Below are 27227 nucleotides of genomic sequence, written 5' to 3'. Positions count from 1 at the left end.
AATGCACTTTAATCATTACCAGATACAGGAAATAAAGAATAAACTTAATCATAGCCTAGAATGTCGTGCCCACTTTTGCTAGATGTCTGACTGGGTATGATTGCACTTTGCCATTGACTGTTGATTTAATAAACCACATTGACTGTGGTTTTCCCTATCAAAAACTCTCTAGCTATTGCCCCCTAGCAGATAATAATAGAGAGAAGCAGATGGCCCTGAAGATGACAGATAGCTGATGGCAAGCAGATGGTAGCAGAGAGCAATTCAGTGACCACAAAACCAGTGAAGACATCAAGAGGAGATAATGCGTTGAAGAGCAGAGAGGCAGTGCTCGACAGAGATGACACAACCAGCAAAGAAAGGCAAAGAGCCGTACAAGGTCAACATCAGAGAAAAATGATAGCTTTGCAGTATTAAAGATGGGAGTTGCCTCAGACACGGTTGTATGTACCACAAGCCTGTGCTCTGAGGGAGAGTAGACAGCTCCCCTGTCAATGGGTGAGCTAATTATTTTATTTGCTATGCTGTCTGATCAAATATGTTTTACTTTGAACTAATGTGTCTTCTGGCTGGTAAAAGTAAACATCCTTGGAGACTCATATATTATGGTTTTGAATGATTGCTAAGTCACAATTAAAGCTGAGATAGCTTTTCAAGGGGCTTATCAGGTAGGTCTACAATAACAAGAATGACAAAGCAATATTGTTAAAACAAAGGATCATTACACTAAATTTCAATTAAAATAGTATTAAAAGTTAAGTCCTCATCATTTTAAAAAAACACCCATTCTGGTGTAAATCATCGACTGTGAGACAGATCCACAATAATATTAGCTAGTTGTACATTACATTTCCAAAGTGTTTTATAAATATTTTCTCATTTTATCCTCATAACTCTAGGAGGCAGGTGCTATGGTTATTTCCATTTTATAGACGAGAAGACCGAGGCAGATAGAGGTTAAGGGACTTTCCCAGTTTCACACAGCTAGTAAGAGTCTGAACATGAATTCAGAAGACTATATAATTTTAAATGATCTTATTGTAGTTGAAATATGGATGAAATTGACTGCTTGTACCAAATGCATGATTTAGCACAATTGCTATGGTATTACATTCCAAAGGTATGATAAAGCCTGGAGAAATGAAAGATCTTATGAAATGCGTATTTTTCTTCTAATTATTCTTATAAGCTGGTAAATTTTTTTAAAAAAACAGATTAAAATCATTCATTTTCTACCCCAAATTTTTTTTTATTAAAAACTACATGGAAATAAATAATTTAATTCAACTCTTTCATTTTTCCATTCATATCATTCAGTCCTCTCCAACCAAATTCTACACTGATGCCACATTATGGCATGGGAATGAACATGGGTTCTCAAATACTCTACCAAGGGGTACAGTACGACATCCCTCTGAAGAAGAAAGGCTTTGAGTATGGGCTCAGAAGCAGGCTGTGTCTAGTCTAACTAATTACAGAGAGAATCAGCAGCAGCAGGCTGGCCTATGGGAAATGGTTATGCTACAGTGGAAAGAACATTAGTGCCAGAGTCCAAGGATCTTAGTTTAAATCCCACCCCCTGACACTTAGTACTTGGGTGACCTTGAACAAACTACTTCACTACTTTCCATACAACCAGTTTGGGATATGCTGTTCCAAGGCTATTTTTGGCCTCACATTGATAATATCCCATAAATAATGGGACTTTGGACAAGCTAGGCTTAACCTTCCCAGATTTCAGTTGTTTATCTGTAAAATGAGGGGTCATTACAGATTGCCTTGGGGGTCTCTTTCAATTCTGGATCAAAGATCCTCTACTTCTTTACTTTTTGAGGGGAGGGGGGCACAATGCAGGCCATGAAGTGAAGAAAATACAAAATGGCCTATTCTTCTCTATCCAGATTGACAGTGAGTAATGGAAAAGGGTGCTAAGAATCACAGAGTTTTTTGATGACATTAATTTTGCTGTTCTCTAAATGACAATCACCAATGGTCTAGTTTTGTTGTGGTTGGAGCTGTCCTACATTTATAATGGCACCTTCTCTACAAGTTAAGTTAAAAAATATAAAGAAATTACAGCTAAATTAAAACATAGCTTGTAGGTTCTCCTCAGACAGGCAAATAAAGGAGTTGGCAGAATTGGTTTCATCATGTACCCAAAGTCGATAAGAAATCCCACTTCATGAACCACGGCAAGTCATCTTGCCTTTCAATACTCATGATGAACATAAACAGGTCCCAATGAAGATAATTGCTATTTATGCCCCAACAGCTGTTGCTGAGGATGAAGCAAAGACATTCTATGAGGAATTTGACAAGCTCTTCCAAACAAAGTAAACACATATCTTGAGTTTTTGTGACTTCAGTTTAACATTGGCCACAAGGAAGGGTGATGAAAAATAAGTTTAAAATGTTTTGAGGTTGAGAAGCAAAAGATGCCTAAGGCTTGCTGGTTCTGCAGAACCTTCATGACAATACAACATAAATACTTTCTTCAAGAAGAGTCAGAAGACACGGAGTATGTCAACACTACAAACAACATCACAAATGTCAAAATTGATTCTCTCAAATGGAAAACTCTTTACTGATGGGGAGTCATTTCTGAATCCTGTTCTGTTAGAATAGGCTCAGGGACAGACCCAGCTCCCACAGATCACTGCACAGGGAGTGAGAACCCTAGCATGTACTACTTAGAGCACTGAGTCCAAGCTTAGGGTCTATGGGACATGGAGTCTGCTTCTGCATTGCTTATCCCTGAACTATATTATCCACTGAACCCATAACTTGCCAGGGCATCTGACTGACTCTGGTTGATATCATGCAATTTGACACTATAGGTTTCTATACCTAGATAGAGGGACAGTTAGGTGGCACAATGAGTAGAGTGCCAGGCCTGGAGTCAGAATGAACTGACCCTTATTGTGTGATCCTGTGCAAGTCACTTAACCCCATTTGCCTCAGTTTCCTCATCTATAAAATGAGCTGGAGAAGGAAATAGCAAACCATGTTAGTATCTTTGACAAGAAAACCCCAAATGGAGTCATGAAGAATCAGACTGAAACTACTGAACAACACCACCACCTAAACAGAACCATTCCACATGCCCATATATATGGAATCACAACATCTCAGAGGTGGAAGGGATCTCCAAGGTCACTTAGTTCAATGTCTACATAGCCAACAGCTTCCACTACCGTGGCTCAAGTGGTCATTCAGTCTTCACTTGAAAACACTAGTGAAAGGGAATGCTAGTGAGCATCTCACTGCAAAACCTGAGTCATTTTGCGAGTTTTTCATTACGTTGAACTAATGCAAAAATTATCCCCTTGCACCTTTGTTCTATTGTGTTCTTGGGGTCAAGCAGAACAAATCTTATCTTCTTTCTAATGACAGTCCTGCCATTCATTAAAGATAGTTATCCATTCTGCAGGCTTTCATGAATTATATCTTGAAACTCTTTGATGATTTTGGATATTAGGGGTCCAAACTACAATTTAATAGGAAAATGGGTCTAACTGCTAAGTTCCAAGTTGGCAAATGCAACAGGCTTCTGCAAGCTTTTGTTTTCCTGGTACAAAACACCTTTCAGGCTGTCTAGGCTGGCATTTGTATGTAATATAAATCACTTACCTTCATTGGCAAAAGTCAACAAAGATGCATATGTGAGAAATCTAATTAAGGCTCTTAAAGGCTCAGTCATATTTTTCATTCCAATGATTTCTCAAGGGTAATCAGGGATCAAGGCCATATTTTTCCTTTCCTCTAGAGCAGAAGTGTCAAACATGCTGCCTGCTGCTGGGCTGGCCACATCGCACCTCCCCACTCCCCATTCCCAATGTAGCCAGAACCAGATTAAAATGTAATTGGATAATATTTAACAAAATAAATAAAAACACAATGGAACATAGATAATTCTTAATACATGGGTTTCTTAGTAGTCAATATGAGGCTAGCAGGGATCCTTATGTATAGTTTGTATGTTGTTTAGTAATTTTTCAGTTGTATTAAACTCTTTGTGACACCTTTTTTTGGGGGAGGGGGGCTGGCAAAGATACTGCTGTAGTTTGCCATTTTCTTCTCCAGTTCATTTTACAGATGAAGAAACTGAAGTAAACAGGGTTAAGTGACTTGCCCAGAGTCACACAGCTAGTAAGTGTCTGAGGCCACATTTGACTCAGAGAGATGAGTCTTCCTGACTTCAGGCTTGGCACTCTATCTACTGTGCCATCTAGTTGCCCAAATCTGTGATCTATGTTTGGTCAAATCTTCCCTTGGGATGGTTGCATAGGAGCCTTCTTAGTCAACTCTCACCAATTTTATCAGATGGAACTGGGAAACTGGTCCTGCTTCTAAGGTAACCAACGGTATCACAATAACAGTCCATCTCAGGACTCCCTGGCTCATGGTTGCATGGTTCATGTACTACAAAGTCACTCCCTTTAGTTACCACTTACTACTGTGTCATTTGTAACGTATGTTGGAAATCGTTTCAGCCTTCCTCCCCCCTTACACTGCAGTTAGTAAAGTGTGAAGATCCTTGGCATACCCAAATTTGATGATCCCATGTCCTCAAGCATTAATATACTTTAATAGGCAGGTTTTCCTATTTTTAACTCATAGAACATGTCAAATGTAAGTACTCTACACTCTAGCAGTTGTCTAGGAAGTGTGTCCGGTGCCTGCCACTTCTGTAGAACCCAGTAACATTTTTACCATCAAGGGCTCAAATTTCTCCTTTCCTTTTAGGGGAGGAGTATGTCCAGGTACTAAGGGCCTCTTCCTAAAGAGAATCCATTAAGGATACAGTTGTTTCTGTCTTAGAACTTGTTCAAAGACCGGGGCCTATACTTTTGATGAAACAGGATGTTTGGACTAGAGGAACCTTACTCTAAGAGTTTCACCATTTTTGGTAGCTATGTTCTTCTAGGTAGTTCAATTTTTTCTCATGAACTCATGATCAAAGGTAGGTGATTTTTGTCATTATTTTCTAGGCAACTTCCTCTCCAAATATCTAAGGAATTTGGGAAGTTCTGCTGCCTTAGGAAACTCACATAGAGCAGAATTTATGTTGTCCTCCCCCCATAAGTGCTTTTACCAAGCATTTTATACAGGCCCAGAAATGTCAAAGTACTATATAAGACCTCTTTAGGGGTGTTTTCGTAACAATTCGTGGGTATTCCCCAAATCAATAGTACTTTGTGTAGTTCTGCAACCTCTTAAGCCCACTATTTCTCAAACAATGGAGAAGCTATTCCATAGTTCACCCTCAAACTAGAGTGAATTATACTTTAAGCTCTGAAGCCTAAAGAATTCTTTAATACTTGCAAGGGGTGTGATGAAGAGTCAGCTAAATGCAGAGGATATATATATGTAATACCTGGGGATATCCTCCAACTTCCAGGCTGGGTTCCCCTGAAGATGACTACTCCAGGTTCAAAGTATTCTATGGGATCACATTCCTGAGTCCGTATTGATGAGTTTCATTCAATAATCAACCAGAGAATACAATTAGTTCAAAGCAAAGGCACTTACTAATAACAGTGGCAGCAAAGCATCTCCTCCATAAACATGGAATATACTCTACATCATCAGAAAATATGTGTGGCCAGGACTTTTTTGCAAGGATCAGCAAATCATGTCTCTGATGAAGTAGGGCTGCCAATGTCTTCATATTGCTCTCAATGACCTTGGCCTTTGGGCACTGCCAGATATTGTTCCACTGAATGTTACTGGACACCTCATATATGTAACCTTCACAGCCTCAGGTGACTGTTCTGCTGGAATCTTTACCCTAGGACCAGCAGGAAGCTTTCCCAATTCTGCTCTCTCAGAGTCTTGGCTCTAGACTTTGCTATCTCCCAAGCAGCAGGATTCTAGTTCCAGGCACCAATCCCTCCCTCTTCTTGCCTCTCTTGTCACAAAGGGCTAGGGTTCAAGAAGCAATGTCCTTGATTTCTCATCTTAGAGTTTGTGAAAGCATGAGCCTCTTACGGTCTTGTGATTCTAACATAAGATGTTATTGCTGGTTGGGAAGGGAGGGAGAAGGAAAAATACTTTCCTTCTTTGTTCCACACTGCTACAGATACAAATGTAGAGGTAAAGAGGGAGTCCTCCAGGGTTCAGTCTTTCCTCTAAATTGGGCTCTCCAGGTCACTTTCCAAAGTCAGATTGTCTTGCTTTTTATAGGGCCAAAAGGTGTGACTGATTCTCAAACACATCATACGAGTTCACTGCATACCATCAACTGACTTCATTCGATGCCTGATATTTACTGTATTATATTATCAGGTTGTTTAGGAAATTCTTTTACACTTCTTTATTTGGACCAAGAAAACTCTCCAGTTTCATTACAGAGTACCTGGTATTAATCAATAAACATTTATTAAGTGACTACTGTGTGCCAGGTACTGTGCTAAGTACTGGGGATATAAAAAGAAGGCTAAGACCCTACCAAGAAGAGGCTCATAATTGAATGGAGGAAATAAAATGTAAACAAATACATACAAAGCAAGCTATATAGAGAATAAATAGGTGGTAAAAAAAAAAAAAAACCAGAGGAGTTGATGAAATCTGTCGGTTAAAGAAGGGATTTTATCTGGGACTTGAAGGAAACCAGAGAGGTTAGTAGGCAGAGAGAAAGGAGAGTGTACCTTCCAACATGTGCTTACATGCAGTCTTAGATGAGCCCTCTTTCTCGCGAATGGAATCATTTTGACAGAGCTTCTTATGCCATGAAGAACACCAAATTCACCTTGGAAGGATTTCCTTATTTATCTTGGCTTATAGCTAAACAAATACATGCATGGTATTGTCCATTAAGAGGCATCTACCTCCCTATGTGCAAGTATATGATTCAGTACAATGCAGGAGAATGTTTTGTTGAAAGGAAGAGAAAACAAAACAGAAGCCCTTGATGAGCAATGAGTCAAAACGTCACTAATTTAAGGACTATAGCCCCAAATTAAAGAGATCTGCTGGACCTGAACACTGTCTGTCTCCTTCTCTCTCTCTATCTCTTACACACACACACACACACACACACACACACACACACACACACACACACTTTTCCATCCTCTGATCTCTAACAATAGAAAGGGAGGTGGCATTATTTTTCTCTCTCCCTATGCAACTTTGTGCTCTTCCTTGCAGCTATCTCAGGCTCAGTAATTCACAAGACTTCTCATTGACTTATAAGATTTAATCCTGGAAGAGATCTGAAACCTCACCTAGTCCAATATCCTTATTTTACAAATTAATAGTCTAAAACACAAACTGGATAAATAATTTATCCAAGAACACAAAGTAAATAACAAAGCAAAAATTTGGGCCCAGTTGCAGTGTTTTTCCTACTATACTTCACTTCCTCTTGAGCAAAGAAATTCTTTAAGATTTTCCTGTCTTTCCATATGAGTTTCTCCATGCAAGATGAGGACAAGATCTCAATAGTTTTCTTCTTCTTTCTAGGTACCACTGCTCTGCTTATTCTCCTTTTCCTCTTAATAGTAGAAGAGGAAACATGGGTTTGGAGTTAAGGGACCTAAGTTTGAGTACAGACTCTGCTATTTGCTATCTATGCAACCACAGACAAGTCACTTCCTCTCCTTAGCCTCAGTTTCCTCATTCGAGACATAAGAGGGTTGGATGAGATAACCCTGAAGGTCTTTTTCTAGTTCTCAAACTATAATGATCCCAAAACACTTTGAACAATCTAATACATACCATGGATAACTTCATGTGAATATTAATTTTTTGCTAGGTACACTAATGAATGGCAGTGGAGTAGTGAACTCAACAATTCTGGAGAACAACTTGGAACTATGTCCAAAGAGTTATAAAACAGTGCAAACCCTTTGACCTAGTAATAACACTAAAGGTGTATATCTGAAAGAGATCAAAGGAAAAGGAAAAGGACCTATGTGTACAAAAATATTTATATCAGCTCTTTTTGTGGTGGCAAAGAATTGGGAATTGAGGGGATGCTCATCAATTGAGGAATGGCTGAACAAGCTGTAGCATTTAAGTGTGATTGAGTACTATTGTACTATAAGAAATGATGAGGCATGGGTGGTTTCAGAAAAATATGTCAAGAACCATATGAACTGATGCAAAGTAAAGTGAGAACAACCAGGAGATCATTGTGCACACTAACAGCAATGTTGGAATGATGATCAGCTGTGAAAGATTTGACTACTCTGATCAAGACAATGATCCAAGACAATTCTGAAGATAAGAAAAAAAAATATATTGATGAGAAAAATATATGATGAGACAAAAATATATTATCTACCTCTAGAGAAAGAATTGATGAACTCAGACTGGAAAATGAAGTACAATTTTCTTACTTTTCTATTTTTCTTCCTTTTTAAAAAAAGGGCTAATGTGGAAATGTTTTGCAGGATTTCACATGTATAATTGATATTGTATTGCTTGACTTCTCAGTGGATAGTGAAGGAAATGAGAGGGAGAAAGAGAATTTAAAAATTAAAATTAAAAAAGAAAGGAATGTTAAAAATAAATAATTTTTAACAGGAAAAAAGACTAATTTTTCTATATCACTCCAACAGGCAGATTGATGAAAGAACTTAACATCAGTACTTGGATGACAAGGAGCGACTAGACACTGAGAGATCAATTAGGAAGCTATGGTGACAGTCCAGAAGATATAAACATGAAATTATATGACTGATATGAATAACTAATAAACTTATCATAAAGTCTTTGAAAATACTTATATTATATGAAATACACTATTTCAGAAACTTACCCTGAGTATGGTGTCTCCTTTGATCCATGATACTGAAGGCTTGGGATTGCCCATTGTAGTACATGGCAAGACTGCCTTTAATCCCTCTATTATTTTTACATTGATAGGAGGACGTGTTATTTTAGGCTCTAAAAGGAAAAAGGCCCAAAACAAGAGTTGAATATTTTATAGACATTAAAACAGGATAAATGTTTACAATACAGTAAATTTAGTGTTCATTCACATTTATAGTCCAGGTGGAATAATTTAAAAGATCTAAATGTTTTTTTATCAGGGGTCGTGTAATCGCAAACACTTTTACAAGTATTTATGAGATATTCTTGAGGTAGTAAAATTCCAAAAGTTAAATGTTAATTTAACCCATAGAAATTAGTGTTATTAGAGAAGTAAATTATTTTAAAAATGTTATTAAATGGTTGTTGGGCTAAGCAAAACTGAGGAAAAAATTTAATTATAAATTAGTGACTAGACGCTTAGCAATTTTTTTTTACTTTGTCGCAGGACTCACTGAAGAAAGCAGCTTCCTTTTGTATTTTATTTTTAACTAAATTATTGATTAAAAATTAATACTGAACATAAATCCAATTAAAATTGCTTTAGCAAGTATATATTTCCCAGTTGTTGGGTATTTAGATTACTTCTGGGTTTCTAAAATTCTGTTTTATACTGTTGTAAAATCTGAAAATAGCTGTCTCTCTCCCTCCCTCTCTCCTCCCATCTCTCTTTTACATTCTATGACACTTTTCACTATACATTTCAAACAAAGGAATTACTATATCAAAGATTATTTTTGAAACCTTTACTCTATACTACCAGCTTGTCCTCCAGCAAAATCCTCAGAGTTTTCAATCTCATCAGCAACAAAAGAGCATTTTCCCACAACCATGCAAGCTCTGAATTTCATGGCTTTTCAATATCTTTGTCCTGATGTATGCTAAATTATCAATTTTGAAACACACAATCTACATACTACTTGTCCCAGAATACACTTACAGTGTAAAGCATCATACACTCACAATGAGCCAAATAATATTAGGTATATAATGGAATTTTGCCTTTGATTTTTTTAAATCTCTATAAAACTCATTTGCTGAAAAAAACTGAAATGATTTTATGCTGGACGATAAACTAGACTGTGAGCTCCTTCAGAGTAAGGATTTTTTCTCTTCTTTATCTTTAGTGCTTCCCACAGTTCTCGGCACTAGTAGACACTTGATAAACGCTAGCTGACTAGCTAATAATACTTTTTTTTTTGGTGAGGCAATTGGGGTTAAGTGACTTGCCCAGGGTCACACAGCTAGTGAGTATCATGTGTCTGAGGCCTAATTTGAACTCAGGTCCTCCTGACTCCAGGGCCAGTGCTCTATCCACTATGCCACCTAGCTGCCCCGCTAATAACACTTCTTGACAGCATTTTGTACTTTTCATTTTCACAATTGTTGTCACAGATTTTTAGAAGTGTATGGCACCTGTGTTATATACACATAGAATCATAAACTTGGAGCTAGAACCTTAGAGGCAGCATGGTCTAGTGTAATGAATATTGGACTTGAAGTTAGGTGACAAGTTCAAATTACATTGCATAGTTATTAGTGGGGCAACAAGGTAGAAGAGTGGATAGAGTACTGGGTCTGGAATCAGAAGGACCGGAGTTCAAATCTGATCTCAGACACTTACTAATTTTGTGACCCTGGGTAAATCACTTAACCCTGTTTGCCTCAGTTTCCTCATATGTAAAATGAGCTGCAGAAGGAAATGGAAAACCACTCCAGTATCTTTGCCAAGAAAACCCCAACGGGGTCATGAAGAGTCAAACACAACTGAAATAACTGACCACCACCAACAAAAAGTTATTAACCGTGTGGCTGTAGGTAAGTAAATTAACCTTAATCTGTCAAGTATGGCTAATATTTAAAGTTATCCCTTCCACATTGTGACTTTCACATCACATTTCTGATATATTGGATAATGGGTCAGCATAAGAAGTTAAATGGAAATTATTTTTGGGGGGTTTTTTGGAAGCCACAGACAACAAAGCAAAGGCCAGCAAATGACACAGAAAAAGTTTAGAAACTTAGAACATATTTTGTCTTTTAATACTATAATATCTTAATTAATACTGTAATATTAATTGTTAATTAATTAAGATTAATTAATACTATAATAATTCAGACTTCTCTAGTATGAAGGGAGGGCTAAAATTTTTATGTAGATTTTCCAGATTGGTGGTGGGGGTGGGGGGTGCACCATGCCCCTAACCCATGAGATGTGGAAGGAATAACTGTATATGAATTATATCACAAGACTGACATCAAGAAAGCACTTCAAAAACCTTAGCATGTTATGTAAATATGCTTTTGATACAGGGAATTTCTTTACATGGAAGTGTCCTATAAAAGTTTCCACACGGAAATCATAGATCAAATCCCTATTACTATGCCTATTATTATTAGAGGTTATGCAGTCCAATCCCTTCCTTTTAAAATAACTTTAATGATGAACAATCTGAAGTTTAGGAAAATGAAGCAACTTGTTCAAACCACAACTAAACAACTAATGAGACGCAGAACTGGACCCTTTGACCCCAGCTTTATCACTGTCAATCACATCATAGTGCTGTACCATTCTATTTTATAGAGATAAGCAACCTGAGGCCCAGAGAGAAGTGATTTACCTTAAGTCACACAGTTATTAGTAGGTAGAACGAGCATGAGAAGCTGGGTCTCCTGACACCTAGCCCAGAGCACTCTCTAGGATGTCATAGGAGCTCATTTGATTCTTTAAAATAATTTTGTGGGGCAGCTAGGTGGCACAGTGGATACAGCTCCATCCTTAAAGCCAGGGAGGACCCAAGTTCAAATATGGCCTCAGACACTTGACACTTACTACTTACTAGCTGTGTGACCTTGGGCAAGTCACTCAACCCTGATTGCCTCACCAAAAAAGAAAAAAAAAAGTAAATAAAATAATTTTGTGAGGTTGGGCAGGCAGTATATCCAGATTTATAGCTGCTGAAGCCGAAACTCAGTGAAGTTAAAGAATTTGTCCAACATTAGCTATTGATAGCATCTCCACTCCAACCCAGTTCTTCTGATATCTTATCCAGAGTCTTTTCAAGTATAATATAATTAGAATAAAATTTAATATAGGGAGGGGAAAGTTTTGCAAAATGATTCTTAGCTCTGCAGATTTGATTCATGTTTTTCTTTGAATGGGGGAGGGTGGGAGAAGGAAAAAGCAGTTCTTAAGCACCTACTTATTAGGGCCGCTACATGGTACAGTGGATAGAGCACTGGACTTGGATACAGGAAGACCTATGTTCAAATCTGGCCTCTGATATTTATTGGATGTATGATCCTGGACAAGTAACTTAACCTTGTTTGCCTCAGTTTCTTCATCTGTAAAATGATCTGGAGAAGGAAATGGCAAACCATTGCAGTATCTTTGCCAACACAACCCCAAATGTGATGATGACGAGTAGGACATGCCTGAAAAACAACTTAACAAGTTACCTACTATGTACCAGGCACTGTGCTATGCACTTTACAAATTATTATATCATCTGATTCTCACAATAACCCTAGCAGGCAAGTACCATCATTGTCTCTATTTTATAGTCAAGGAAACTTGGAAACAAGCAGATGGAGCTTAAGTGACTTGCCCAGGGTCACACAGATAAGAAGATTTGCAGCTGAATTTAAACCCAGGTCTTCCTGACTCCAGGAAGGGGCAGCTAGGTGGTACATTTGGTAGAGTGGTAGGCCTGGAGTCAAGAAGACTATCTTCTGGAGTTCAAATCCAGCCTCATACACTAACTGTGTGACCCTGGGCTAGTCACTTAACCCTGTTTGACTCAGTTTTCTTATCTATAAAATAAAAAAAGAGTTGGACATGACTGAAAAAGACTGAAAAACAGCTTCCTGACTCCAAGCCCAGCACTCTATCCATTGTGCCACAATGAAACTATTTTAATACATTTGGAGAAATTGACTAGTTAATTAATTAGTGAAATTACTATGTGACAGTCACTGTATTGAGAGATGGCTCCAAAACATACTGGCTGTCAACCTCCCAAAGGCAATTTTCTAGCAATGATCACGTAACATGAGCTGCAGCATGGTAAAGAAATTACCTAGTTAAAAATGCCCATTACAATAACATTGAGGGGCAGCTAGGTGGTGCAGTGAATAGAGCTCTGGCTTTGGAATCAGGAGGACCTGAGTTCAAATCCAGCCTCAGACACTTAACACTTACTGGCTGTGTGACCCTGGGCAAGTCACTTAACCCCAATCGCCTCACCAAAAAGCAAAAACAAAAAACAAAAACAAAAAAAAAACAAAAAACCAATAACATTGACAAGAGAATCTTTGTGGGAACTACATTGTGTTTCTTTTATTTCACTCTAGACTGTCTTACGTTACTAAAACACAATGAAAGACTGTCTTCGAAGAATGAGCTATTGTGAGGGGGGAAGCATGTCACTTCTTTCATGAGCTTCTCCCTTATCTACTTGCCATTATCATAGAAGTAGGATAAAACTAAGGACTTTTTTCTTTCACTCAAACACGATTGAACGAGGTGCTTTTATGTTTGAATATGGAGCACAGCCTAGTGGATTTTCACCAGTGCATGTATCCATTATAACTAAATTCTATTTACAAGGACAATTTTTTTCACTTCCATTCAACTTAGACTGTTCCTCCAATTATTTTCCCTTCACCCAAGTCCCATGATTCCTAGTACAGTGCTGTTTACAGTACAACATCCAGTGTTGTGTAATGGAAAAGGAACCAATTGTCATTGAGTCATGTTTGTCGTGTCTGACTCTCTGTGACCCCATTTGGGGTTATCTCGGCAAAGATGCTACAGTGGTTTTCCATTTCCTTCTCCAGTTCATTTTACAGATGAGGAAATTGAGGCCAGATTTGGACTCATGAAGATAAGTCTTTCTGACACCAGACTGGGCACTTTATCCGCTGTGCCACCTAGCTGCCCTAAAGGAACTAGACTTGGTATCAAAAGCTTCAAGAGTCCTACAAAGTCATTTTTTTTACCTACCTCTACCTCAGCTTGATCAGCTATAAAATGAAGACAGTATCTGCCAGTATAGACTCCTCAGAGCTACTACAGTGATAAAATCAGATACACTATGTGTATATATATATGTATATATATATATATATATTTAGGGAAGGAACTATGCAAATATATAGTTCCATTAACTTGTTTAATGAAACAAAAGAACTCCAAAGCAGCAACTTTGAATGGAAATGAATATCATTTGTCACAAGTGGGTCAAATTATATTTTAGTTTTTGTATGGCGAATGAAACCCAAAATAACTTGGAAACTTCCTGGATTCCAGAAGTTGTGATTTTATGTATCATAAAATCCTAGACTCTTTGGGCTGAAAGGGAGCTTAGAGATCACCTAGTAAAAACCCTGCTTTAAAGCATGAACCACACTTACTTTGTCTACTTCTAGTTGTCTCTGCAAGATACCTTTATGAGAATGTTTTACAATGGGTCAATTTTCTATTAAAAGTACTATGGAGACTAATTTATTGGGTTACAAAGGTTAACAGTGTTTTTAAAATTGAATAGTTCACAATATAGTAGACCTTTTTTTAAAAAATCAAGGAAAGTTATGACTTTTGGTCTAAAGGTCTTCCTATCACTTTTAATTAATTAACTTATTTATTAATTAATATTTTAATTAGTGGTACTTACTCATTTTCACTTGCAAGGCTCCACAACTCTCAGCAGCGACTCCTACACCATTGTTGGCAGTACAGCAGTATACACCATCATCACTGTCTTCCACACTCAGAATGGTTAGAAGCTGTCCATTCTCTCGAATACTATAGCGAGTATCAAAGAGTCTGAAAAACAGTCAGAGTGGATTAAGAACGCTATATTCTTTTGAATTCAATTAAATTCCACCAAAGTTATTGATTGCCTGCTGTGATAATAAAAACAATAATAACAATAATGATGATGGCTAACATTTAGATAGTGCTTACCATGTGCCAGGTACTGTGCTAAGTGCTTTACAATTACTGTCTTATGTGATCCTCACAACAACCTTCAGATGTAGGTGTTGTTATTATACCCATTTTATAAATAAGGAGACTGAGGCAGAGGTTGTGATGTGTCCAGGATCACGTAGCTAATAAGTGTCTGAGTCCATAGTTGAACTCTGGTCTTCTTGACTCTAGAACTGGAGCTTTATCCACCCTACCAATCTGCTTTCCCTAAGTATTGTGTGCAAGAACACTGTGCTCTGGTGCTTAGAGAAATCCAAAATTAATCTTGCCCTCAGAGCTTATAATCTTATAAAAAGGCTTGGGGCAGCTAGGAGGTACAGTGATAGAGTGCTAGGTATGGAGTCAGGAAGACCTGAGTCCAAATCCAGCCTCAGACACTTACTAGTTGTGTGACCCTGGGCAAATCATTTAACCTTGTTTGCCTCAGTTTCCTCATCCATAAAATGAACTGTAGAAGGAAATGGCAAACCACTGCAATATCTTTGCCAAGAAAACCACAAATGGGAGAGTTGGACATGACTGAAACAACTGAATGACAACAGAAAGGCTATAACATATGCATAAATAATACATAGTAGATAACTTATATTTAAGAGAAGATTTGGGGCATTTTTTTTTAACCTTCAGAGTGTTCGAAGGGATGTTGGGTATAGGAAAGATCAGATTTATTTCAATTGGTTCTAAAGGGCAGAGCTGGGAATAATAGGTAGAAATTCCAGGAAGTAAAATTTAAATATAAAAAAATATAAATTCCTAATAGTGAGAACTGCTTAAAAATGGAATAAGCTGCCTTACTAGGTAGCCATTTTTATCATCACTGGAGAGCAAAGAAGCTTGATGACTATTTTCTGCGACGATGTTATATGGGATTGATGCTATAGGAAGAGGTTGGACTCAATGACTTCTAAGGTTCCCTTCAAATTCTGAAATTCTAAAACAGAACCTAGTAAGTTTACTGCAGGACTGGAAGAAGTCCAAAAGACTTATGATAAATGTTCCCTAAAACCTTAAAGAAGAGAATTCTTCCTTTGCCTATTTTTAAAGAAAACTCACTGAGAAAAGTGTCATCTAGAAAACCACTTTCCAATTGCCAATGTGGTCTCTGGCAAATTTTTAGTAGTCCATGGACTTTTACTTCCAAAAGGTCTTTATTTCTTACAACCAATAAAAATAAAAGCAAAGCAAAACAAAACAAACAAACAAAAAAAACCCCTTGCTTTTTTCAGATAGTCTGAACTACACCCTCAATCACTGAGGTCAATATGAACATACTCTAGCTTTCAATTAATTGGTGGGTTGAGAGGTCATGTTGACCACATACCAGTAAGGGAGAGATGACTCACCATGACTAATCATGTTCTATGACCCTGATGTAAGAGTGAAAATTATAGGAGTGACCACAGGAAATAAAGCAAACAGTCACTTCTTTATTTGCCAGGAGCCCAGAGCAGCAAAAAAAAATTGTCTCTGGGCTTAAATGAAGTTCGCATATGATCAGCATTAGTTAAAAAATGTTTTAGTAATAATAGATTGAACCCAGAAATATTTGCAATTCTGTGTGAAGAGACATCATCAGATGGAATGATTTAGAATAATAGACCTAGAGATGAAAGGAATCTTCAAGGTCATATAGTCCAACCTCCTCATTTTATAGTCACCTGAGGAAACTTAAATAGAGGAAATAGTCCCCCCACAGGCACACTTGAACCCAGACCCTCTAATTCCAAATCCCAGACTTTCCCCTGCACCGTCCTCCTCCCCTACATTTCCTTCTTTATTGATTAAGGGGAAGAGTTTAAAAAATTAGTTAGTAACATAAACCTGAAATATTTTAAAGTTAAAAACATTGAATTTGACAATTTTAAAGATCAAGATTTATAGCAAAGTTCATTAATTTTTTGATACATTTTTACCTACACACAAATTGTATTTGAGTCTCCAAAATCGCTGTCTCCAATTCGTCTAATAAACTCAAACCCATTTAGAGAAAAGTTTAACAATTTGGTTGAGATTTTTATAAGAAAATCAAAAAATGTTCCCTCAGTTCCCTAAATTCTCCAGATCATCAGAGTTAAATATGAAAAACTGTGCATGAATTACTTACTGCAAATCCTTGAAAGCACTTTATTGAATCCATATTAGCAATCCACATTTGTGGATTATTAATCTATTTATAAATCCCCAAATCATGGATATTGAAGAAGAAGTTATAGAGTTATATTCAGATTCTAGGTTATAAGAAATATTTAATTCAATGAATATAACTGGATACAGTAAATGTTTGACAATTGTATTTCCAGGGGGGAAAAAAGTATGCAAGGCACACTTTTAAATTTAATCTGCATTATTAACATTGTCTCCATTATTTTCTTGTTTAGACAATCAATGAAACTATAAAGCAAAATCTGATCTGTAGCACTATTTCCGAGGTATATATGCACATTCTGAAAACTTAGCAACTGGCTTTTGGAATCCTTGTCAAGCTTACTCTAGTATACCCCTGAATATTACCCAGCTTGAGACAAAAAGTAAAGACAGACTACCTAGATCCCTACAAAAAAGTAAAAATGAAGCATTTTTAAACATTTTCAAACTTTATCTGAAACAATATTTTCAGTATTGACAATAATAAAATGGAAAAAAAAAGTATCATTTAGTACCTGGCCCTGCCATAATCACATTTCTAGCTCTGTTCCTCCTTCTCTTCTCACTTTGAGGAAGAAACGAAACTAATAACACTAACTACCCTCAATTTATATGACATTTTAAAAAATTAGAGGTAGCATGTCTTAGTAAACAGAGTTTGTCTTTGAGTCAGGAAGAGGGATTCAAGTCCTGCCACTGACACATACTGACTTTGTGACCTTGAACAAGTCATTTAATTACTCTGTGCCCCAGACAACTCTCTAAATCTTAGAAACCTATAAGATTATATTTGCAGACTAGTTGCTGATTTTCGTGGGTAGAAAGAGTTTCCTCACTTGGAGTTTCTTATACCATTGAGGTCATAGATCCAGACACCTTCCTCCCCACAACGTAATATGATTATTTTGCATGACAGTCACATATCTGTCCTTATGCTATTTTTATGTTTGTGTTTATTTCCATGGTAATGGTTTTACATACATACACATACATACACACGTACATATTTATGTCTAATGGTAACCATCTTTAGGGCAAGGGGGGAAGAAAAAAAGGGGAAAAAAAGTTACATGATAACTTTATTATATATTTAAAAGGAATAGCAAGTTATACATACTAGATTTTCAGTTTCATGTGCAATTTTTTTTCCTGTTCTACTATGTTTTGAAAATGCTTGTTTTATTTCTTAAGTTCAGGATAAAATTTAAAAAAATACATTGATTTAAATAATTTTCAAAGTCTGTTTATTCTATAATTTCATAAATAAATATATACATACACATAGTATATATCAGGTATCAACGATTTCACCCATGTTGCTTCTCACACTACTGATGTGGACTGCAACCATTCCACACATTAGTACAGTTTAGTGAATTGCTATCCCTTCTGCCTGGTGTTAACTGCTACTACCTCCATCACCTCCAAGAGGACCCACCTTTTGGTTAGTTTTCCAAACTTAGTAAGGCTGGTCCTTGTACAGAAGATGCACAGTCAATCTAGCAAAGGGTCTGCATTTAGAGTCTATTCAATTGAGTAGGAGAGGTAGCATGATCTGACACTCCTTGAGTGACTCTATAAGAACCCAGGTCATAAGAATCTAGGTCGTGATGAAGCATGGGAGCAAAACTCTAAAGGAAGAGACAGTCAGCTAGCTAGAGATATGTAGCTATAGATATTTATGGTTTAGATCTGTGTCTTCATTGGTACAAAGAGCTTTTACTGAGGAAACTAGCCAGGTAGTACAATATATATATATATGTAATGTACTTATGTATTTTTAAATTTTATTTTTATTCTAAACAACAAAAATTAAATAAAATTGATATTTGCATATAGAATATAAAAAGAAGACTGTACATGAAACTACATACAGATCTATATTATTTTCAGCTTGCTTTTCTTTTTAAGATCTATGAGTTCATCTTATAGCTTTCAAAACTGTCCTAATGGTCTGTACTTGTTTCTTATTTTTTTTCTGGGGTTTTTTGTCTATATTAAAAAAAGATACCTCAATGACCCTCTTTTATTTTTATTTTCTTCACCCTCTTCCTCCTCTTTTTTTTTTTTTGCTATTCTACTCCTATTCTTTCTTGTGCTTCCTCCTTCTCCCTCTCCCCTTCCCAAGGCCTTTTATTAATTCATACTGTTTCTTTCTAACTAATCAAAATCCAATCTCACAAGGTTGTTAAAAGGAAACTACTTTGTAAGCCTTAAGACTTAAAAAATTTTGACAGGTAATGTGAAATAGTAGTGAGCCAGTCTTGCAGTCAAAAAGACTGGATTCAAGTCTGGCCTTTGGGACATACTAGCTGTGTGACCCTGGGCTAATCACCTAACTTCTCAGTGCTTTAGGCTATTCTTTGAAACTATAAGTTCCAGAGAAGGTATAGATTTGAATTGATAGTTTCTCTACCCTATAAAGCAATTAAGTGGTACAGTAAATAGAGCTTTGGACCTGGAGTCAAGAATACCTGAGTTCAAATCCAGTGTGAGATATTTACTAGCTGTGTGACCCTGGGGAAATCACTTAACCTCTTTTTTGCCTCAGCTTCCTCAACTGTAACTTAGAGATAATAATAGCACCTTTCACTCAGGGTTGTTGTGAGAATCAAATGAGATGCTATTTGCAAAGCACTCTTCTATAGCCCCATGTGGTTTACAAAGTGCTTTTCTCATTATAATCCTGTGGGATCAGAAGTGTATTAATATTCTGATTTTATATATGAGCAAATTAGAACTCAGAGGGATTAAATGGCTTAGTCATAGTAAAACAAAAACAAAAAAGAAACCAGACCACCAGTCAGTACTCTGTGTAAAATAGAAAAAAAATATTCTTATCATCGTTGTATGAAGCTGTCATATGGATATGACTTAGAAATATAAATGTGGGGAGAGGCAAACAACTAATATCTATCACAACATACTGGGTACTCCATCCTGAGACAGATCAGTCAAATTACACTGTATACCATTTGAAATACACTGAAATGTCATTTTAGATAAGAAAAAAATATATTTCTTTTTCTCATCATTATTCTACTTTGACTGGATAGGTAGATAGGACAGTATCAGAGAATATATATGTATGTACGTGTGTATATATGTGTATATAAAACATGTGGCATATGTTATATATTATGAAATATAAAATAAAGCTATATATTTTATATATGCATAAACAGGTATCTGTATAATTATATTGTAGCATTATTTCCCTGGATGAAATATATTTTGTTCTTAAGTATTCCATATGATAAATAAAAATTCTAAAACATACTTTCTTAAAGATTTTTTTGGGGGAAGGGAGAGTGTTAGGATTTTTTGTGTTTAAAAAAGGGTAAAATTTTCCCCTGTCTGTTAACACTGACATTCTATGACCACCACAAAATGGCAAAGAATGTATTGTTGGAGGAGAAGACAGGCTGGTTGCAGATTTATCCGAGCTTATGTAATTCCTGGTGGTTTGCTATATACAGTTTTCCTGACCAAATACAAAAGATTTGAATATTTTGCAGATGTCTTTGTGGTATGAGGTTTTCTCCTCATTCATCAAACAATTCACACAAGTTTGGAAATTTACAATCATTTGCATCATTGCTGCCATATTAGTAAAAATTGCTTTGGGATTGTGGCAGACACAGAATTAGAGTAGCCAAAGTAGGCTTTTCTATTCCTTTTCTTCCCCTTTTACTGACACCCTGTCAGATTTCAAAGCCACAAAACAAGCTTGCTATTTCTCATTGGCTTTTGAAATATCTGACATGTAAAGAGTTGAGTCTGAATTCATTGGTAAAGATTTTAAGGATAGGCTTCCAAACCCAAGGCATGAGTCTTTTTAAGTAGACAATCTCCTTAAGCATGATAGAAACACAGGAATTGTGGGTAGTCCTTGTGTAAATTTGAAGGAAACATTTCATTCTCTACATTTCCCAGTTTTTATAGTACTATCTATTGTAGAGCTACAATTTTATCAGTGTGCGTGTACTCCCTATGTAAAATATGGATCTCAACTCCTGGACATCATCTTGCAATCCTTGTCTATGTCCTTCTGTAAATATTCCACCCAATGCCCTTTAGGGCCTTCTTTTTATTCTTCTATAATACCTAGTATTCATATAATATATAATACTTTAAGGTCTGAAAAACACTTTACAAATAATATCTCATTTGATCCTCACAACAGCCCTGGAAGGGCAATGTTCTTATTATCTTTTGTGTCATCCCCCTTGATGTTATTACAGGAAACATAGTACAAAGGTACATAGAGGTTAAGTGACTTGCCCAGGGTGACACTGCTGGTAAGTGTCGAAGGCCATGTTTGAACTCACGTCTTCCTAACCGCAAGTCCAGCACTTTATTCCACCACCTATCTAGCTTTTATTAAGCACTTACTATGTTCCAGCCATTGTGCTAAGCATTGAGGACACACACACAAAAAAAAGCAGAGTCCCTCATCTCAAGGAGCTCAGGTTCTAATGGGAAAGATAACATGCAAACAACTGTGTACAAACAAGAGGAAGGCTGCAGATTAAAGAAGATTGGAAAAAGCTTCTTGTAGAAGGTGAGACTTTAGCTGAGACTTGAAGGAAACCAGAAGGCTGAGGAAGGAAAGAGCTCCAGGCATGAGGGCTAGCCAGTGAAAATACTCATAGTCAAGAGATGAGGTGTGTTACATGAGGAACAGGAAAGACGCCAATGGATCACAAAGTATGTTGGTTGAAGAGGGTAGTTAGGGGTTAAAAGTTTTAAGCAGAATTTTATGCCACTATTCATGATCAAGTCATCACAGGGAATCCAATGTTGCTGGCTATATCCAACATACTTATCTTCCCATTCATTGCCTTTTGGGTTAATTAATAATTTGACTCTTCCCAATGGCATTAGGTAGAAGGATTCTTGGGGCAATAATTCTCAAGAATATCTAGCCATATGAAACGAAGTCTTTGTTTCAAATTGATTAGTTGGCATTTTAAATACCTGCTTTATGATAATTTTCAAAGGAATTCAAATCAGTAAATCCTAAAATGATCTAGAAGAATTACAATATATATGTTTTATTTACAATTTATTTTTCCAGTATGACATAAAATAAGCTAACAGTTTTCAAAAGGGCATATGCAACCTGAATAACCCTTTTTCCCTCTTCTTCCCAAAATTTTTCAATGTCTTAAACTATGTTCACATCATTCCCTCCTATCTCTGATTATAATGTGAACTGATGCATCCACTTGTACCTTCAATACCAATGCTCTCATTCCCTGTTACATATTTTAAATCTCTCCCTCTACTGGCAGCTCTACCTCGGGTTATGAAAAATCCTCTTGTTAAAGAATCATAAGCATGGCAGGATCCTTGAGGCAATCAAGGTTCTTTCATTTTATAGATGAGGAAGGCCCAGAAGGGTTAAGTCTAGGTCACATAGGTAGTAAATGTGGCAAGTGGGATTTAAACCCAGTTATTCCTGACTCTATGTCTAGCACTTTATCCACTAAATCTTGGGGTTTCTCGTTTCTGCTATACTTAAAAACAAAACTATACTTAAAAAGAAATGAAACTTCTCAGATTCACAATTGTCTCCAACTGCTATCTTTCCTTTTCATTTTATTTTCAAATTTCTCAAAATAGTAGTTTATGACCACTGAGTCTACTTCCTTACAACCTTCTCCTTACTCAGTCTCTTGTAATATGGCTTCCATTCCCACCACTCTCCTGAAACTCTTCTCTCTATGGACCCTTATGTCTTTGCCTTAAATACGATCTTTCCCCCCCTGGATTTATCCTATATGACACCCTTGACATTTGACACTGTAGAAGGAAAGGAAATAAGCATTTATTACTATGTGCCAGGTACACTGGGCTAAGTATTTTTTAAGTATCATCTTATTTGAGATCTTAGTACAACCTTGGGAGGTAGGTGCTATTATTATCTCCATTTTTCAGCTGAAGAAACTGAGATATAGAGGTTAAATGACTTGCCCAGTGTTACATAGTTAGTGAGTATCTGAGGCAAAATTTGAACTCATTTCTTCCCGAGTGTAGGCCCATCACTCTAAAAACATTGTGCCACCTAGCTGCCTGCAGAAGAGACAATAGAAAATCTTTTCCTTGTTGGTACTTTATTCTCTCTGATATGGACCCCTCAAATTTCTCCTATCTCTGACCACATCTTTTCTATTTATTTTCCTGGCTTCTCTTCCCTTAAATATGAGTGTTCTCTAAAGTTTTGTCCACGGCCCTCTTCTTTCCTCCCTTTAAACTGTTACACGGTCTCATCAATTCTCCAAAATTAATTTTTACCTCAGTAGATAACTCCTAAACCACATCTTTATCCTCTACTTCCCACAGCTCTGTATTTCTAGATATTTATTGAATACCTCCACCTGGACGTGTTAATGTTGCCTCGATCAATATGTCCAAAACTGAGCTGATTCCACTGCCTTTTCCCAAACCTGTCTGTCCTAAACCAGGGCTGTCTTCTCTATTTCTGTTGCTGGCATCACTGAGCCTCTAGTAACTGATATTGATATCTTTAGTTATCTTTTACTACATTCTCCCATATATCCAACATATTAAACCAGCTGTGAAATCCTGTTGCTTCTAACTCTGCAATGTCTCTTTCATCCACACCTATCCTTTCCATTCCCATTGCAACCTTACTCATTCAGATCCTCACTCAGTATCCTGTATATTATTGTAAGTTTCCCAAATAGTTTTCTTCTTTTCATTCTGTCCCCTTTCTTATCTATCTATTCTTATCTCCCTATTATCTATCTATTCTTATCTCTTGCAGTTTAACTAATCTCACAGGATTTCTATAACAATGGCACTTCTTTACAAAAAACAAACAAACAAAAAACAACCAGAAAAACAAAGCAAAACAAAACAAAACAAAACAAAAACACAAAACTTTCAGTGACTTCTGTTTGTCTTTCAAATAAAGATTTTCTTCTCCTCCCCTTCTCCCATTGTAAGTTTAGGAATATGGAAGCAACCTGAACACACACATCCCAGAGATGATATAAAAAGTAGCCAAGGGGTTATAGACAATAAACATCAAATGTTTTCTTTAAAGACAAAAATAATAAGAGTCCTTTGGAGGAATAAAAGATTTGGTATGCCAAGGGAAATAATGAAAAAAAGTAGGAGTGAGGGCAGCATAGAATTACTGGATCTTAAAGTAAATTATCATGTGGTTCTCATCAAAACTATTTGGTACTATTTTAAAAAATAGAAGGGAACTAACTCTGGCATAGTGGATAAAGAAATGGCTTCAGAATCAGGAAGAACTGGGTTCATATCCCATCTCTGATACATAATGGTTCTATGATGGGAAAATGACTTAATCTCTCAGTGTTCTAAGTATTTCTGTAAGACTATTAAGTTGCAGAGAAGGTGCTGATCTGAATTGGTAGATCATGTTTTCTCATCCAATAGCTCCCTATATCTATGATATCACAATGTAGTCCCTATCCCTAAAAACAAAACAAAACAAAAACAACAATCACTAGACTAGACTAGGTAAGTGAGAATAAAGAATATAGTGGTCTAGTTTTCAATAAACATAAGAACATATTACTCAATGAGGAACTTTTTATACAACAATAATTACTTGGAAAATTAGATGGCAGTTTGACAGAAAATACATTTAGATCAATAACCTACAACCACATCTCACAATAAACTGCCAATGGAAACATGATGTAAATATAAACAGTCACGTCACATTAAAAAAGCTTTTTCCCCCCCAGAATAAAATCACTGCAGGGAAGAAAGGAAACTGTTTATTAGGGAGAAAAATCTTTAAATTTCTTGATAAGAGTCTAATATCCAAGATATGTTAGGAATTTACTCAACTATATGAGTAAGATCCATGTCTAGATAGATAAGTTGTCTGTTGATGTGAATAGTTTTCAAAATAATATTTCCAAACTACCAACTATTATAAAAAAGATTGTTTGAAATCAGCAATTAGAGAGATAGAAATGAAAACAACCTAGGTTTCACCTTGTACCTTTCAAACTGACAGAAATGTTTTTTAAAAATGTACATAGTTGATGTTAGAAAGGGAGTTGATGTTAGAAGGGAAGACAAGCAGAGAAATGCAATATTAGAGTTATGAATTAACTCAGCAATTCCAGCAAACAATTTGGAATCATGTGACAAAAGTCACTACACAGAGGTTTACAATCTTTAACCCAGTGATCTTACTGCCTGGCATTTGACCAAGGAAGGCAAAAATAGAGGGAAATGCCTATAAATATCAAAATATTAACAGAAGCACTTTTGAGGCATCAAAATTCTGCAAACAAAGTGGGTGCCCATAAAGTGAGGAGTAGCTGAATAAAAGGTGATATATGGGTGTAATGTAATATTATTTGGCAAGAAGTGGTGAATATTAAGAAATCAGAGAAGATATGAATACAATGATGCAGAGTAAAGCAAATAGACCCAGGATAACAATAATGACAGTAATTAAACTTGAAAACAAGCCTAAAAGGCCTCTCATAGTTTTCTTTTTCTATTTTATCTCTATCTAGTTTAGATATGAGGACTATATTTGCCTCCTGGAGGGAATGTAATATTGTGCTCTTTGTCTCTATTTTTGCAAACAATTTATGTAGTACAAGGACTTAATCCTGCTTATGTTTGATAGGATTCATTTCTAAGTTTACCGCGGTCCACTATCTTTTCTTTGAGGGTTCATTTATGACTTACACAATTTCTGCCTCTCAGATTGTGTTTAGATTCTCTATTTTTTTTACTATTTATCGGGATATTTTTGAATTTCTGCAAATATTAATCCATTTAATTTAATTTTTTTAGTTCCTGTTACTTTCAACAGTTATTTCTTATTGGTCAGAATAAGGGTCAAAATTGTAATTCCCCTCATTTATTTTTCGATCTTTTGAAAGATGAAATTATCAGCATAGTGAGTCAAGAATGCATCAGTTTTATTCTTTTGTAGTGGCAAAATATTAGAAATTAAGGAAGTACCCATTGATTGGAGAATGCCTGAACAGATGATATATAAATGTAATGAGATACTATTATTCCATAGGAAATTATGAAAGGGACCGTTTCAGAAAAACCTTGGAAGACTTTATGAACTTTATGCAGAGTAAAGTGAGCTGAGTCAGAATAATTTATACAATAATAAAAACACTGCTAAGGTAAACAACTTTCAAATACCTAAAATCTCTGATCAATGCAATGACTAACCTTGATTCCAGAGGACTGATGAAAAAGTATGCTATTCACTTCCTGAGAGAGAGAGAGAATATAGACTCAAGATAGAGAATAAGACATATAGTTTTGGACATAGCCAATATAGAAATTTATTTTGTTTGACTGAATATTTGCTACAAGAGTTTGGTTTTTCTTTTTCTTTTCTTTTTTTTTTCTAATAGGAGGGAAAAGAGAGAAAAGAAATACTTCTTAATTGAAATAAATTTTGAAGGATTTATTAGCCATAACAATAAAAAGCAGCAGAACTAATGAATTTCTCTCATTGCCTACAATACACTCAGCCTTTAGAGACCTGATAAGCAAATTATCTTTCAGTATAGAGAGGGAAATCATATAAGGAGAATGCAGTGTACACCATCAGATGTGGCCATTGTAATGGCTGGTTTCACTTAAATGTTTTTCTTTGTTACCAGGAAGGGTTCAATGAAAGAGGGCAAGAAGGGTCAAGAGGAAATCACTGGCATAAAAACAAAAGGCAACAACAAAACTTTTAAAAAGAGTGACTGCTCTGTTTTATGAGACCAAACTCTAACAGATGTCAAAATAGTTAAAGTTCCTCCTCCCAGCTATATCCTTCCTCTTTGTTGGCTTTGAATTTTGCATCAGGAATTCATCATCCATTTCCTCCATCTGGTCTGGTGGTTAGTAATAATAATACCTGAAATTTATATTGCATAGACATATTTGCAAAGCACTTTAGGCATAGCATGTCATTTGATCCTGGCAACTGCCCTGTGTTATAGGTGCTACAGATAATACTATCCCATGCTACAGAGAAAGAAGCAGGAAATCAGAGAACTTAAGTGATTTTCTCACAATTCCACACTTTCCAAATATCCAAGGCAGTATTTGAAACCAGAAAACTGCTGACACTTAGTTCAGCATTCTTTCTTCTACACCATACAGACTACAGTTGTATGCTTAATGTCTGTAGTATTTTCAGTGTTCACTGACTGTGTTTGAGAGGCACATAAAAACTTTGTCCAATTTCCATTGACAATTTGTATTCACTTACGTCTTC

At 36.2% G+C, this 27227-nt stretch overlaps 1 protein-coding gene across 3 annotated transcripts in view; it reads right to left on the bottom strand.

The window, feature by feature from the left end:
- Positions 1 to 27227, bottom strand: part of MUSK (muscle associated receptor tyrosine kinase) — a 190271-nt gene that overhangs the window by 105242 nt on the left and 57802 nt on the right. For all 3 annotated transcript variants that reach the window (XM_027839484.1, XM_027839483.1, XM_027839486.1), the window contains exons 3-4: positions 14496 to 14647; positions 8768 to 8895 (exon numbers count right to left, since the gene is read on the bottom strand). In XM_027839484.1, coding sequence (XP_027695285.1) covers positions 8768 to 8895; positions 14496 to 14647 — 280 coding nt within the window. The remainder of the gene's footprint in view (positions 1 to 8767; positions 8896 to 14495; positions 14648 to 27227) is intronic.

Source organism: Vombatus ursinus, unplaced genomic scaffold (genome assembly GCF_900497805.2).
Source record: "Vombatus ursinus unplaced genomic scaffold, bare-nosed wombat genome assembly UNPS02014832.1, whole genome shotgun sequence".
NCBI lineage: Eukaryota > Metazoa > Chordata > Mammalia > Diprotodontia > Vombatidae > Vombatus > Vombatus ursinus.
This window is presented reverse-complemented; position numbering and strand designations above follow the sequence as displayed.